This window comes from Anarrhichthys ocellatus, unplaced genomic scaffold, assembly GCF_004355925.1.
Source record: "Anarrhichthys ocellatus isolate YVR2014 unplaced genomic scaffold, GSC_Weel_1.0 scaffold60, whole genome shotgun sequence".
Taxonomy (NCBI): domain Eukaryota; kingdom Metazoa; phylum Chordata; class Actinopteri; order Perciformes; family Anarhichadidae; genus Anarrhichthys; species Anarrhichthys ocellatus.
Genome location: NW_022280090.1, coordinates 123310 through 140080, shown reverse-complemented (window position 1 = coordinate 140080; position 16771 = coordinate 123310). Strand labels below are relative to the sequence as shown.

The window sequence follows — 16771 nt, the reverse complement described above, 5'->3', positions numbered from 1 at the left end:
TCATGTTATATGAGCCAAAGCTCCAGAACAGCTGATACCGTCAACTGCAAATGTCAATAAGGAACTTTGAAGCTAAATAACTGTACAAAGACATCCCAATGAAATAAAGGGAATTCTCTTTTGTATGGGTATTTCCCTTTAATTGAATTTGATCATTACAAATGAAAACAAATTTTAATGAAAGCTTTAGAAGCATCACTCTATTCATAATTTATCTTCATTCAGAATCATTTAATCAGCCTCATTCATAATCTCACATGTATGGGACCCCTGCCAGAATGAGATTTCATTTTCATGTAAAATGTGCTCCTCAACACTCTTCAAAGTATTCTTCTTATGCTGTATATGATGCCACCCACTGACCGAAAGTGGAAAAGCACCCTCTGAACCATTTACACACCACACAGGACAAGTCTACTTAAAATGCCTTTATTTCCTATGATTACATTTTCACAACACACAGATATGTCCTGACCACATCCCATATTTTGGATTACCTTGAGTAATTCAGTTCTACATAGAGCGACATACGAGTACAAGTTCTGTGGTCTTTTTGTTCCCTTTTTTTTTTTTTTGCTGGAAAACATGGATTTTGTATGGAAATAAATCATGCAGATCACACAAAGGCACAACTATTGACACACCTCTACAACAAGACAAAAACAAGAGTCAAGAGAGACGTCCAAGCATTTCCCTTGTCTCCGTTGCTCGGGAAGTGAATGCCTGGTGGAGTAGGTCGGATGATGATCAGGTCTTTGGGTGTTCTGTATCATGGCTATGTTCGCATAAGAGGACTAAAGAGGAACCGTTATCGAAGCAGCAGGTTGGCAGTATTGCATTGCGAATGATGTTCTGCTCTGTTTGGGTCTGCTCTGTGCTCCGCTAGCCTGTGAGACCCAGGAAGACGGGGATTTTGTTGCCTGCATTGCAGAAAAGTGACTCATATAGTCCATTAACAGAACACCGATAAACAAATACGGGCTCTATTGGTCCTATGGCAAATACACGAAAATAGGAGACAGAATCTGATGGCAGCTTATATACATGTAAATGAGAGTGAGTTTATTAAATGACCCCAGGACAGGATGACCTGAGACACATTGTGGAAAAGAACAATGTTGCATATTGGATGGAGAATGTATTTCTCTCAGCCCCTCAAACATAGAGAGATAGCTACATTATACTCTGAAAGATGGACCGCCATGAAGATTGTGATTGTTCATCTTCATGCACTTGTGTGTTGTAAATAACGGTTCATCTACCAGTAAATGACAGTGACTAAAATGAAAAGCACACGGGGGTTAACACATCCCCACATTAGAAATGCCATGGTAGCACACAGCATCGATATCTCAGAGCATGCGATAGTGACACAAAAACCAGCTCATCCCATTGCAATCCATTAGTCCAACCGTGTGTTCACTCATGAAGTGACATTTGGAATGAAAAGATTATTGATTGCTTAATTACATGACTGGAGCTCCTCTGCATTAATAATATGCAGCAATAATATGTCACAGAACTAATCCAGCAAAGCAATATCAATAAAAAAAAACTATGATATAGTTTATAAGCAAATTACTGACTCGTTTCATTTTGTAAAAAGTATAATTGGACAGGATAGCAGGTTTATTTGAATAGCAATAAGATGTGACGGTACAGTTTAATGAAGTACGGATGGAAAAAGGGGCTACAAGTCAATAATGTCGTCCAATGTGTCTACATTTAATACACTTTAAAAGACTTGACACCCATCTGGCAGGAGTAGATGAAGGAAACACTTACGGTAAACTGAGATAGAAAATCAAGGAGCCGGCAAATATTCTCCTTTTTTTGAAATATATACAGTTCACTGGTCAGTGACCAACACATACTGTAAATCAAGTGCAAGCAGAAATGACTAATAGTTACATAACTTGTAGCCCAAGCATATCGTAACATACAGAGGACAAACAGTGACAGAAAACCAAACAATCATGCAGTATTATGGCAAACGAAGCGGATACACAAAGCAACCCTGCTTCTATCCCGGGCGTTAAAGGGAGCCTGTGAACCCTAACATGGATTATTCAGACATACATTCAGTCCCATTCAGCAAAAATACATACTCTTTGCAGTCAGTGCATACTCTTTTTTTTTTACTCCGTTTTATTATCAAAAGTGACACAGAACACAAACACACATACACGTTATAATTATGGTTCCTCTTTAAAACATGCTACTATTTACATCATCTTGTGAGTACATGCTGTAGCCTATTAACAAATTTGCGTGATGCATAATGTCAACATTAGGGAGACGTAGTACTGTGCATGGGCCAGTCAGTGTGCTGCTGTTCACCCTCCTGCAGAGTTATTTTTTTTACTTCTGGTGAGTATATATGAGCTCCTGTAGAAGCAAGAAAGGCTGTAATAATTTGAGTTTTATACTCAACTGAACACCTAATTCTAAAATGTAATGAATAATGATGCTTAACATTGAAATTTATATATCACTGAGATTAGAGAATTTAAATATTTCACTTTGAAAATCATCTTTCTGAATTCATATGGTTTGAGTTTCCCTCTTTGACATAATTTGCGCAGTTTAGAGATTTAATTTTCACAAAATCTCATAGAAAATAATTCAAGCACGCTCATTGTAAAGTTTCTCATCTCAGCTTCTCTTTTATCGATTATATTTCGGACAAAAGGTAACCAGGTTCCCTTTCATCGACACAAACAGTATTAGTAATATAAATGTGGATGTTACAATACCTTTTTTAAAACAAGATATTCTTAGCTTTTCTACTTTCACCACTTCATTTTCTAATGCTCACTTAAACTATTAGGTTTTTCTGACCAAAATATACTAAAGATCAGCATCACACATATTTGCAAATGTTTTTTGTCTTCATCTTACTCCGAGATGCTAACATGGGGATTTATTCCTTTTTGTTTTGTTTTTTGTCAATCATAATTTCCTTCAGGCTTCCTTGTTAGTCAAAATTTTCAAGATATCATTTTTCATCTTAGAATTTGGCATCTGAATGAGCTTGACTTGAATTTTAAGATCAAAAATGAGCAATTGATATTAAGAAACTTGATTATAGTTTATTGTGAATTCATTTTGTGAATTGAACACAAAAAAAATGAAATAGTCTAAATATGTTTTTCCAAGTAAAATATTTCAATGCTAGAAATTCAGTGGTATTAAAAGTACTCGGTAATATTCAAACTTTACAATACGGTGTTGAGTTGCTTGTAAGATTTAAATCCAAATGGGCTTTTTTTTGCCTCCGTACCTGTGCACATCAGTCTACCACAGTATGTCTGTGATGAAGGTGTGACACCATAATGTCGCAGTACTTTGGCTCCAGGTTTACAAAGCTTGTGGCCGATGAGTGAGCGATCTAAACAACATGAAATACTGCGAGGCATGATACATGCTAGATTCTGCAGCTCTATTTGGTTCAAGCAAAATGGTCCAAGGTATGTTTATTATATGTTTTGATGGAACACTTGCCCTGTTGAGATTTATACAAATCTGCCGTTTTGTAATTGAATCCTCGCTCTCTTAAAAAGTGCAGCTACATCTTACATTTCAATTTCAGTTCTTTATAAAAACATCTTGTCCGGTTGTTTCACCAGAAACTTTTTAAAGTATTGAAGTGTACTGCAGTATGTTTGCTAAACTACAACGTCCGTCAAAGAAAGACACGTAGGCCGTTAAGTGGGTATCAAAACAAAAAAAGGGTTAGATGGCACAGTTTTTAGAAAGTAAGAGCAGAATCTAAAAGAAGCATAGTCATGGTTTAAACGCCACCGATAAGCCTTCCCGTGTCCTTACTTTGTCCACCGATAAGTAAGGTTTTACATCCAAGTGGTCAACACAGCTCAAGACAGATTCCAGATGGCACATTCACAGTGTCCCTGACTACTTTTGAATGACTTTCAAAAGTTTCTCTTCAAAACAAAAACAATGAAGCTTAATGTATTGTACTGTATCAGGAAAGGCACCCTTGTATTCCTGTCCTACATTAGATCCGTGCGAGGACACAGACGTGTGTGTTGAACCTAAATGCATAGATGTGCCTTTGTGGCAACACAAAGCAAGCAACTTAAAATCAACTACGCCACACTGTATTCTACTGAGCTGATGAAACGAAGACAATCATTTATGCAGATTTATCTTGAAAATACATTGCAACATGGATTGTTGCATTTAGTGACCTTGACCTCATTCATTCTCAATTAAATATTTTTCGCATTAATGGACTTAAACAAACTCTATGCAGGAAATAACCCAATACTACAGTACTTTCTATTGCAAGTTATAGCACACTTATTAGCAAGATACAATACTGGGCGTGGTGTATGCAGAGCAGCGGGGAGGTAAGTAAAGCATGCCCTATAAACTAAAGCTTTATTTCCGGCATTGTCTTCACCAAGACTTTCGTTCAGTGTCAGCACCCTAAGAATCAGTTTCTAAGTTTCTTCGAATGAAAGAAAGACCAACAGTCGATCATTCATGAACCAGTCACTCAATAACTCAACGCCATTCTTCCCAGCAAACACCAATGTGTGAAATGTGAAGCTTGAAAAGAGTTTGTTTCGACTTAACCGTGAATGAGCGGATATTCTAAGATGTCTCTTTTTTGCTGAGCAGGTTTCATGACGAGTAGTCACGCGTTAAGTCATGGGTTTCATGCAAAGTAGGGGGTGGGGGTTGGATTTCTGAGTTAGTGCATTAGCTGGCTGGTGGAGCACATTACTTCTTTGCATTCAAGGATGCCAGCTGACCATCTATATCCTCCTCTGGCTGCAATGGATGCCACTGGGCAATGGGGCGGCGCGGGTTGGTCAGCATGTCGGACCAGTGCTTCAGACCGAGGCCAGTCGCCTTACTGCCCACGAAGATCTTTCCAATGGCGTCATTCTTACCGATCTTGTCATAATCAAACACTGTGACCGCCACTAAGATTTTCTACGAAGGGAACAAGAGAGAATGTGTAACTTCTTATAATAAGTCATTCAAATAAGCTTGTAAATTACTTTCAAAGTAGAGAAACAACACTTTGCTTTACTCACAGGTATATCTAACTTACTGCAAAAGGAGAATATATTTTGGTTTGACTTGCACTGTACCTGCATCTGTTCCAGTGGGATTTCAAAGCTGAAGGATTCATTGTAGTAAGGGTTTAGGGTGTTCTTCTTCACTGTAGTCTTCTTTTTCTTCAGACGCTTACCCCCCTGCAGCAGCTGGATCTTCACATAAGGATCTGCAAAGGGCATCAGGTGTGATCAGCAATAAAAAAACATCAAGTTATTGTAGTGTAGCAGTTTGCTCTTTTTACTACTTTAGTTGCTCTTACCGAGTAATAATGACACAGGTGGGTTTACATTAGAAAAAGGTTGACAACACTGGGCTGAGTTTTTGAGCTGGATCATTTAAAAATCTAGCGTATTCTTGCTAGGTTTTACAGATTACCTACCCTAGCTTTAATTATTCCATGGAAAGTGTGCATTGCCTTCTTTTCTCCATATTTGATGTTTTAGGCTTTCTTGCACATCAGAACTGATTTATATGTGCAGTGATCCTCTAAATCCTTTAAATGTGTTCATTGCTATATCATGTGTTTTTAAACATCATTCAACATCTTCTGTTTATCAGTTGTAACTTTTCTCTACCAGATAATCCACAGGCGTCCATCTTCTTCAGGTTCTTTGCCTCCAGGATGCAGACGGTGAGTTTCCCGGCGGTGGGGACGTAACGGAGGGAGATGCAGATGTCTCCAAGTTTCTCAGGCTGATCAGGCAGCACAGAAAGAAGAGACAGAAATGACACAAGCTCATCAGCCGACAACAACGAACTGCTTGTTTTAGAAGATGATGATGGATGGCGATGAAATTAAGGTATTTTCGTCCTCGTGGTAACATTGACAAAATGCTTGCTTAATAGAACAGTTGTGCTCGAAATGAGGACCGTTATGATTTTCAACCATCCATTGGGATGAATGAGATGGTGTTTTTTGCCTCGAAGGGTTAATCTTTGCATGAAAAAAGTCACATATCTTAGTGTCAGAATTACAAGGTCACGTAACGTTAACAAGACAAGATGAAAAATGATTGGACTACTATAAGAACAGCTGTGAATCAATTAATCATCACAGTCTTCTTTAAAAGCAAAATTTCTAAAGTTGAATGTTAACAGCACCTCCTCTTGATCGGCGCTGTCCAGATCCTTCCACTCTTCGATTGGCCTTCCGAGGTCGATGGTGTTCATGGGAATCTTCACCTCTCCAATGACGTCATGTTTGGAAAATCTGTCGTAGTCATAAACAGACATAGACAGAGTCTTCCCACCGAGCTCCTCGTAGGGCACCTGATTGACAGACACAGTGCTTTGTTGTTTTATGCCTTAATACCTCATGCTTTTTCCATTAGGGATTTAAAATTCCATTAGTGACTCTAAAAACAACTTAAATCCTCAAATAGTGAGTCAGTGAAAAAGGTCAAATTGAAAAAGAGGTAGTTGAAAGCTCCAGTAAAAGAATTACGTTTAAGTAAGTGAAATGTTCAAATTAAAAAGGTAAGCCATGTTGATTGGAGAAACTTAATTACATTGTTAATACATGTGCATGATGTATTTCAGCTACTACCAGTGAATGGGTGAATTCTTAAAGGCTGCCAAGAAATTGACAAAACAAAAAGTGGAAATTAAATATAAATGATCAGAGTTAATCTACGGACAAATTATTCAAATAACATAAAATGATTTATTTATCATTTATTATTATTTATTTATTTCATGATATCATCTCAATAGCTAAGAAAGATATTAGAAAAGATGCTCCAGCTGACTGAACTTTCTTAAAAAAGGTGAAGACAATTATGCATGCTACCATCCTTTGATGGATAGAAACCGTCTAATCAGGTTCAGAGAGTAAGAAGTCCCTGAAATAAACCTTCCCAATGAAACACTAAATATGGCTATGAGCATCTCCTCAGCTGTGTCTGGGATAGAAAAGTGAGTCGTTCTGCAAAATAAGATGTTTTCTTATATGTTTTTTTTTTGCTGCTGTATATTTGCAGGCAGGCAGAGCTTCCAGCAAGACCACGAGCTACTTGTAAAGTCTCTGCTGGCTTTATTAGCCAGGACAGGAAAGAGCAGCAGGTACTGAAGGATGCACAGACCAGTGTGAACACACTGTAAGGGACTGGAGGGTCAGGAGGATTATTTGTGCAGCTCCTTTAATACAAAAACACAAACTTCCTCCCTATCAGCCATACACATTTGTCTCCGATTCTCTCTTCTACATCAATGTATTATATTGACAGTGCAAACTGGAAAGCAAGATGCACACCTGCTCTGCAACAAATTCTGAAACGGCAGACATATTTTATTTACCGACAAGACGTACCTTGAATACAAATGTCTCATTAAAGACAGGGTTCAGTGTTTTCTTGTGGACCTTGGTGTCGTACTTCTTCTTCTTCTCAGGTAGGAGCTGGACTTTGACGTAAGGATCGGAGGTTCCGCCTGAGTCCATGGATATGAGGTCCGCAGCTTGAAGGATGCCAACTGTGAGCTGTGTGCAGGTAGAGGAGGGGTGGGCAGGATGGAAGGGACGGGAAACACAATTTTATCAGGCCCAAAAAAATCCAATGTTTGTGGGATTTTTCATTTGTGTCAGGGTCACTGCTGCAGAGATTGGCTGTATACAATCATCTGACAACTTAAGCTTCGCAATCATTCTCCACAAACTTCCTGCTCGACTGGAGACGTTTTTGAATGTCAGAGGGGTTTTTCTTCAATGCCACACAACTGTCACCTTGTGATTTTTCTGTCCCATAAGATCTGTGAAGATATGTTTGAGCTATACACAATACCATTTCAGGGACAAATGGAACAGACACATATAAAGCACACCTATTCTTCTAGTCCCTGCTCTGTTTTATCTTGACTAAATCTAAGGAATGTCTTCTTTGATTCAGCACTCAAAGACTCACATTCATGTCATGTACGTCCATGTGTGTCCATATGCTGCCGAGCCCGAGAGCATTGCAGTAACGATGATAAAGTTGCAGAATCTTTGACAAATGCGTTCCCTTTCCGTAAGCGAAAAATATTGAAAAGTATTTGTTACACATGTCGTTTTTTTTGATTGATCTTTGTGGTTGCTCTGCTGAGGTTTTACAAAAAAGCTGTCCAGAAATTTTCAGGGATCAGACTTTGAAGGAGTAGTTTGACATTTTGGGAAAAAAGCTTTTTTGAGACAAGGAGATTGTTACCACTCTCACATCTGTGACGTTAACACATTATATCTTGAACTTTAGAGGTGCTGGTATGGATGGATTTTGTTACCGTTGGACAGAGCTCGGCTAACTGTTGCCTCCTGCCTCCAGTCTTTATGCTAAGCTAAGCTAACCAGCTGCTAGCTGTAACTTTGTATTCAGCTTGCAGGCATTAATAGGTCGCTGGCCCAATTGTAGTGGACATGATAGGTTTTCCTCGGTGTTGTATTATGAAATTAGCTAGTAGCTTAATCTGGTACAAAGCATCAGCATCTCTTCTTTTTTTTTTTTGATTTGTGTATTTTTGTACATGGACCCTGATGTAAATAAACATAATAAACTAAACTAAACTAATAGCGGTGGCAATTCTTTGTTTCGCTCAGCAAGAAACCTGATCCGTGTATTTTCCTAAATGTTAAACTACTTCTTTAAATACTGGAAACTTTCATGTAGATAGGATATGAAAAATATTCACTATAATAAACTGTCTCAATCTTATCTGATTATTCACGATGCTTTAAAAAGACTTGTATTTCTTATGAAGCTTGCCAATATGTGTAATGTATTCACAAGGGGACAACCACAGACCTTTGCATTTTCAAAGTCATAATCTATAGAATATTGCAGCTTCCCCAGCTTCTCTTCTTCCTTCTCCTCTTCCTCTTTCTCCTCCTCCGTCAGTCCGGTCTCTCCCTCGTCATCATCCTCGTCATCCTGGTGTGTCTGTGGTGTGGAGGTGACAAGACAAAGCAGGGTGTTAAAGGTCAGGGGGTTGGGGGATAAGACTAACAGTGGTTCCTACAACAGCCAGCATGCCACAGACACTGGAGCTCCAGGAAGTTTTTACGTGGGAGATACATGTTTTGGTTACTGCTTACCTGCACAGCACCTGATGATAATAACTAAGGATTCATTTCTTACAAGGTGAGAAACCCACAATAGTTTTTTTAATTGTTGTTCTCCCAGTGTTTTTTGGGATCAATTCCTTCAACATGCTTATGCACTACAGTGACAGCCAGAGTCAGTGGAGGCTTTGCATGCTAGTTGCACTAAGAAGGATACAAAGGTTTTCCAATGAAATCAGATGTTGGCATAGCTCTCTTGTTTGTCAAAGGGCTTTGATTTCACAAAATCTTTAAATAAAAAAAAACCCTCAGGAACTAGCTCACAACAGCGAATGCAATGCATATTAAAATAATGAAAGGCAAATAAGACACAATATTGAGTGCAAGGAGCTGACTTTCAAATAACCCCTTTATTCACAACTTTGATATTTCATCATAAAATCCATCAGCTCACCGCTATTACAATAAATGTTTCAGGATTAAAGTTTGAATAATGCATCGTCTTATTGCTGCAGTGTTATTATTATAGTTAAATTAAAGCCTTATTGCCAAGGCGACCTTGTCTTTATTTTCAGGCCATAGTCTCCACATCCTACCTCCTCCTTTGGCATTATAATGACAGGATATAAAGACAGATTTGCGAGTAATTTCAACCAGGAGAGCCAAGTGGATGATTAGTAGTTAACGTTTATTATGGCAGATGCTGCGTTAATGAGTTACACAGAAATTATTTGGCGCTTGAACTCAACGAGGAGATTTGTGATGGAGTTGTGATTGCCGTGAGTGGCAACAATATAAACCCTCCCGTGGAGTCCAGACACTGGTGGTGATGGTGGCTGATGAGGCTAATGAGTTGATGAAGCTGATGAATCTGCAAAGATTGGCGGAGATGGGGAGGTGGGGGGTTGCGTAACAGTATCCTGAAGGTACTGAAGGTAGAGAGACAATCATATTTAAGAGAGACAGCAGCAAGACGATAGGCTAACGATGTCCTTGTGTCGTTATGCTATTAGCTAGAGAGACCAGCTGATCTAAACAGCTGATATCATGATTGACAGCCCCAAACAATGACAGCAAGGAAATAATGAGTGTGCCTGCATGATGAGTGATGGCAGATGTATGGTAAATAAGCTATGGGCTTAGGCATGCAAGAGTATACTCTTCCTGTCTGAACTTACGCTAGAGCTTCATTTGTCTCTTCATGCAGCTTTATCATCACCGTTTACATGTCTCCCAAACAACCAACCATGCCCTTTATACCACATGCACGGCTAATAGTGTTAAAAGTGTCTAGATGGTTAGACTCTCCTCTCTGGGGTTTATGGAGCAGATCATAGCTTTCCATTGTTACATTCTCAAGCCGTCATAACAAAAATTTTAAAAAAGGAGAAAGAGTTACAAAGGAAGCTACGACTTTCAGTCCATGAAACCCCCTCCGCCCGGGGGCCAGAGAGCGTCAACGTGAGATATCCACCTACCGTAGAGCAGGAGTCCACCACAGTCAAGAAACATGAGGCACACACAAGACGGACACAAAGCGGGGGAGGAGGAGAGCAGAGAAAGGAAGAGATTCAACTCACAAGACACCAAACACACTACAAGAAAAGAGGCAGTCAACACCACCACCACAATTATGATGAGAAATGACACTTGTTTTCGTCTGGGGACGATAAATTCACATCGTGGACACAAGTAATTGATTGCTTTAATTAACTGTCACTGGAGTTCAGAGCAATCTACGGTGATGTTGATTAGTTCTCAAATAATTCACTGGTTTTTCTATAATTTATCTTCTGATTTACTGTGCTTTGCTTCGGAAATCTCCCAATATATCTGCAGGTGTCAGACCTTTATCCATCATCTTTAATTAAAAAAAAAAAATGCAGCTTTTTCTACTTTGCGACTTGCCAGAAGAAACTTTACACTCCACGGTGCTCATTATTCTTTGCCACCCTGTGACAAAGTGTGTCATTTTTCACCACAGGGCCACAATGGAGTGCACCACACATTTGACGACCACAACAACAACATCAAATAAATGGAGGGGAAGCGAGCTCTCCTTGTGTGCTCTACAGCTTGGGCTACAAAAGCTGCTGGTGAAAGATCAAATTTGGTTAGCTAGAGACATATTTTAATTAATAAAAACGCAGCAATACATTATGAAGGACAATAAAAACTTGAATGATAAATGAGATGCAGAAAAGTAGAGGCCAAACATCACCCAGAACATCCTGTTACCCTGACTTTCTCAGCACGTAGAAAGCACAAGGCGTCATACCTCGCCCTGCATGTTCTTCATGTTGAAGCCATCCTTGCCTTTCTTCCCTTTCTTGTTCTTCTTCTTCTTGCAGCAGCATTTTTTGATTATGCAGAAGCAGCAGGTGAGGATGAGTAACGCGGCCACCACAGCAATGGCGATTAGAGCCCAAGGAGGTACTGTCAGTGTCAAAGACAAGAGAGGGATGATTGAGATTGACGTCTAAGGTTTGATGTTTGTCACAAAAGAAATTCTATATTTTTGTCAAATAAAGAGCAATTTGAATCCCAATAGGAAGCAGGGATGCACTGCGGCATTACTTACATGGGATTTTTTCAATTTCGTTCAAGAATTTGCTCTTGATCTCCTCAAACATGTCGTTCTTGCTGATCTCTGTGTTGTTGGAGCCAGAGGTGTCTGGCACTGAGGTGGAGACGAAAGCCTGGGTGGGGGCCATGGTCGCGGTGGTGACACCGGTGACACCGGTGGGCTCGGCGGCCGACACGGCCTGTGGCCTTCTGAACAAGTTGAACTTCATTGTCAAAGACTAGGTGCAGCGTCCCTGAGGCACACAGATCAGATAGAGAGGGAAGATAAGACACGGCAAAAAAAAAAGTAGTGTCATGACCTCAGTGGTGAGATATGGAACAAAAGTGAATTAAATCGTAATAAAAGACTTTCAGGATATTCTTTCTCCTGAGGCTTAATGTTACAGAAGTTTACTGAATTTCAAACACATTAATATGTCTTTAGCATTTCATAGTTTCTTCTGGCTGAGTGGTACTGGGAAAATACCAGACCAATGTACATTAAAAATTTGTACATTAATTAATACATACAATTAATACATTAAACAACAACAACAACAAAAACTATTTGGACGAAGATTGGAAATGGGTAAACAGCAACACCTTGGTTTTCTTTCAAGTGAAAGAATAAGCTCCACCAGCATCTCTAATGCTCAGGCTTTTAGCTGTCCATTCCCACAATTGGCATGCTTCATCAGGATCTTTCTTCTTCAGTCGTGCATACAGCGGCATTGCATACATCTGGTAGCTGGGGACATGATCTCTAACGTAATTGCAGAGCCCAAGTACCTTCTGAAGCTCGTTTAGCGAGGCTGGTGGGTCGATCCGCTCCACCTTCTCTCTGGTCGGTAGAGACCTGGAACCCCAGATAATTCACCTGATATTGTCCAAATTGGCCTTTCTTGAGATTTAACTTCAATCCTGCCGCTGTAAGTCGCTCGATCACTTTTCTCAGTCTCTCCAAATCCTCTTCCTCCGTCTCATCCCCATGGTCGCCTCCAGGCCGTCCAAGATGTCCATTACTGCTGACTGGAAAACGTTTGAAGAGTTCTTATATTCTTGCGGGAGTCTCTCCCAAACATATGCTTTGCCTTTGTTAGTGAACGCCACCTTGCCTTGTGAGGCTTTAGCCAGCCTCAGCGAGAAAAATCTGTTTGCCAGGTCAATACAGGACTTGTACTTTTTCAATCTCAGAGTTTTTAGCGTTCCTTGGGGGTTGATTAGACTGGCTCGATTAGTCACTGTCCTGCGGTTTAGGCCTTAAAGTTGATAACTGCTCTCCACCCGATGACTCAGGCTTCTTCACGATTGGGTCGTAGTTCTTCGAGGGGCTTATCAGGGTGACTACTCTTCCTCTGTCTGATATTGCTCCTAACAGCTCGGTCCACCATGTTATCCATTCCCCTATTTCCTGCCTGGATTTCGGGGGCTTTGAACACTCCGCTACCGACACTGCTCGCTCTACACTAGGCCATGAGGCCCTCTGGCCGGATGCAGCTATCAGTCGTGTCAGTTAATGGCAGCTTTCCTCTAATGGATCTAGGCTCTTGGTAAGGTGCCAGGATAGCTAGGATCTAAGCTATGAGGGATTGTTTAGTGGACTTGGAACTAGGATAACCATTCAGAACTCTTTAGTTGTTATGCACACAATATACTTTAACTTTTTACAGTCATGAGTACTTTTTACTACTTGGTGAATTCAATTTCAGAGATATTTACTTTAAATTCAGTTTAGATATTTATTGCAGGATAATTAACAAGGGCATAGCAACAGCTCACACAAATAATACTGTCCTACTTCAATTCATTACGATCTGATTATAATCAGTACAAAGTCAGAAAGTGGCTCCCTCTGTTATCCAGTTTCAAGCAGGGGGGAGAGGAAAATCTCCGTCTGCTAATCCTTGCTCACGAACGGCGTTCTACTTGCCGTGAACAGAGATGGAGTCCTCCGATGCTTCTCTCGAACAATGTCCAGTGGTCTCAGCCGAGTACTGGACGGTGTCCTGCGTCAAATCCAAACTTGATCTTACAAGTGACTCAATATATTGCCCTGTCAAACCACTCCCCCCCCACTTCCTCCAGCTCTCTCACCCTTGGCACATGACTCTTAGTCACAGTATTGAGTTTTACACAAACAACTTTACTTAATTTCTGCTCTACTCCGGTTAGATGAGGACACCTACAGCAACACTTTGACCGTCTCTGACTGATTTCATCATACCATCATACCTTTTTGCCACCATTTGTTTGTCCAGCGCACACACTATGATCCCCAACTTTCCTGAACGTTGTCAACAGACACATTATTATGATCACTCTACAGTTTGTTAAATCACTTAAATCATTTCACATTAATTCACAATACATAAATGCATAAGTTGACTGTTGGATTATACTCTTTTGAACATATATACTCTGTGTTCTTCGGCCTGATCTTCTTAGTCCGTACTTTTATTCCTTTCATTTTAAGGCAGCTCTTCTGGGATCTCAACTCTACTTGACAGGACACAAACAACAGACTCCTGACTGAAAGTGTTTGTTTGCCCAATCTATCCACCCTGACCTCTTTCCCTCACAGACTGCCGCTGTCTATAATACATCACCTGACTTTCTCCTCTACTCCAGTCATAATCTCTACAGCCACTAGAGGCAGCCCTGCACATGCAAAACGGACTCCAGAGGGATTTGTGAAGCTCCATAGTTTCCAAAGGGCCACTTACTAAGCTGCTATTTGATGAGTTGGGAGCGAAAGCGCACTGGTTTACTCCTGTCTATAGTTTTTATGCTAAACCACGCTAGTCACAATCCGGCTCAAGTGAATTAGATCTTCATATTCTCGGATAACAAATCATATGTATGTTTCCCAAAATGTTACTAAAACCATGTCTCTCCACACAAAAAATGTGTAATGGAAAACAATGTGCTTTGTTACAGTCTTAACTTAAAAGCTTTTCATGTTCGTCCCTGATATTGTTGCTCCTTAATAATTTAATAAGCGACTAACGGATAATGATGATCCCAGTTGTTTGAGAGATGATGAGATCAGGAGCTGGAATGAAGCTACTCAGCTCTTTGAAAGATGGAGGGATGCAGAAACAGACAGTCTGGGAGTACTAATCAACAATGTCCATAGTCAATGAAAGATTAAACAGAAACGAGTTACATTAATGAGCACAAATCCTCAACTAATGAATCTCATAAGACATAAAAGCCGAAAGTTGAAACTAATCACACACATTATGCTGAGGATGTGAGACTTTACTGCCGGTATGAACCATGAGCAGAAACCAAAGTGATTGTATCTCCCTTTGAACATATTGATCTGCCAGAACTGAAGAAGACCCAAAAACATCTATCCATGTCTGTTGAATATGAAGCTATAGCCAGGAGACTTGAAACAGCTGCCATGGCTCTGTCCAAAACTAACAAAATTCTGATGCCAGTAAAACTGCAACTTGTGTTTTTGAATTACACAAATTAGATATAATTTATGTAATTGGTGAGCTGTACAGTGGAGGTGGTGGTAAACAGATTTAGCTTTGAACAGTGCCAGGCTAGCTGTTTCCAGTCTTTATGCTAAGATAAGCTAACTGGCTCCCGGCCAGTAGTGTCACATTCTCCGTACAGACATGAGAGTGGAATCGATCTCCTTATTTAAGTTAGCCAATACATACATGAATGCCTTAAGTTCGGTCTCCAGTGTGGAGTTAACATGCTCTGATGATTGTGTTTGAAAATGTATAAATCGTGGCTGGTAACTATAAGCATCCCTGGTTGGATCGTAAATGAGGACAAGCTGTTGTGGAGTCTGTGAATGAAACATAGATGCAAGTATACATATAAAAAAAAACTTATTTGGATTTGATATCTAATTGTTGACATGTTAATTTAATGAAAAAAACAATCAGTATTTGAATACTTCATAAATCGAATTCAAGAAACAGCTGAAATAATAAGCAGACTTATCCACAAGTTGATTGACAGAAAATTAATTGGCTAAATTTACTATAAACTGGTTCCAGCTTCTCAGTTTTTCTTTGTCTTTTGTGAGTGTAAATCTTTGGGTTCTTAACTGTTTCTTGGATAAAATATGACATTTGACGACATTATCATTGGATTGTCACAAGTTTGTAACAGATTAATAATTTGAGCTCTAAAGAGGAATGAACTGAACGTAATGTAAAAAAGAAATCATGAGACTGCCATTCAAATTGCTTTCACCACATTAAAAGAATAAGTGTCTCTTTACAATGATTCACCTTCTTTATCCTCTGGAAATTCAATCCATCGCAAAACAGCTGACAAAATCAATTTACCTCTCAGCCTCAAGTGAGCATTATATTACGTTATTCTCCGTTTTCTCTTTGCACAGTGACACCAGAAAGACATTAGTATTCATGAAGGTGTTAATGCTCTGGTCTAAATGAGTGTCCTTATTTATTTATTTTTGTGTTTTTTTCACAAAACACAGAAAAAGATATACGTCAGATAACTGAACGCATCTGACAACCGTAGCATCAATTCACTTTGGATTCAATTAGAATCAGTGCATTATAATTTGGTGCAGGGAAAAATAAATCATTATTTTGTGGTCATTTATTAGATTACTTACAGCAGAGAGTATACATATTACAATAATAAGGATCATTAATAAGGAACAAAAACTGTTTGGTGGTTTGGATTATTTTGACTGCAGTATGACACATTTCTGGGAGCTACTAGTGTGATTTGAACACTGCCTTTATGCTTTCATGCCCCCCCCCACCAGCTCTACATAATGCGAAAAAGATATTGTAAACTTAACAAACGTTTACTCGTTCTGCAGCTATAACATCTCTATGTTTGTTTGTCTTTGCTTCAGGGTGAAAAAATAAATGCATTTTCAAGCGCACACAAAGAGCATTATGTGATTCACTCGCTTTCTTTTAAATGCCTTAGTCTCTTAATATCACTGCTACAACTGTTAAGCAATTACTGTGTAGAGACATCAAATAAAAATACATAAAACAAATTGTGTGTGTCTGAGTATGTGGGAGTGTGTGTGTGTGTGTGTGTGTGTGTGTGTGTGTGTGTGTGTGTGTG

The 16771-nt window shown here is 39.5% G+C and overlaps 1 protein-coding gene across 6 annotated transcripts in view; it reads right to left on the bottom strand.

Annotated features, from left to right (window-relative positions):
- Positions 1–413: 413 nt before the first annotated feature.
- Positions 414–16771, bottom strand: part of LOC116396820 (synaptotagmin-2-like) — a 32171-nt gene continuing 15813 nt past the window's right edge. For 2 of the 6 annotated variants that reach the window (XM_031871694.1, XM_031871695.1), the window contains exons 2-9: positions 11703–11940; positions 11400–11557; positions 8865–8999; positions 7403–7570; positions 6196–6363; positions 5670–5787; positions 5127–5260; positions 414–4965 (exon numbers count right to left, since the gene is read on the bottom strand). In XM_031871694.1, the coding sequence (XP_031727554.1) occupies positions 4750–4965; positions 5127–5260; positions 5670–5787; positions 6196–6363; positions 7403–7570; positions 8865–8999; positions 11400–11557; positions 11703–11916 (1311 nt within the window). In that variant the 5' untranslated portion in view covers positions 11917–11940 and the 3' untranslated portion in view covers positions 414–4749. The other 4 variants (XM_031871696.1, XM_031871697.1, XM_031871698.1 and 1 more) reach the window with 4 other exon arrangements.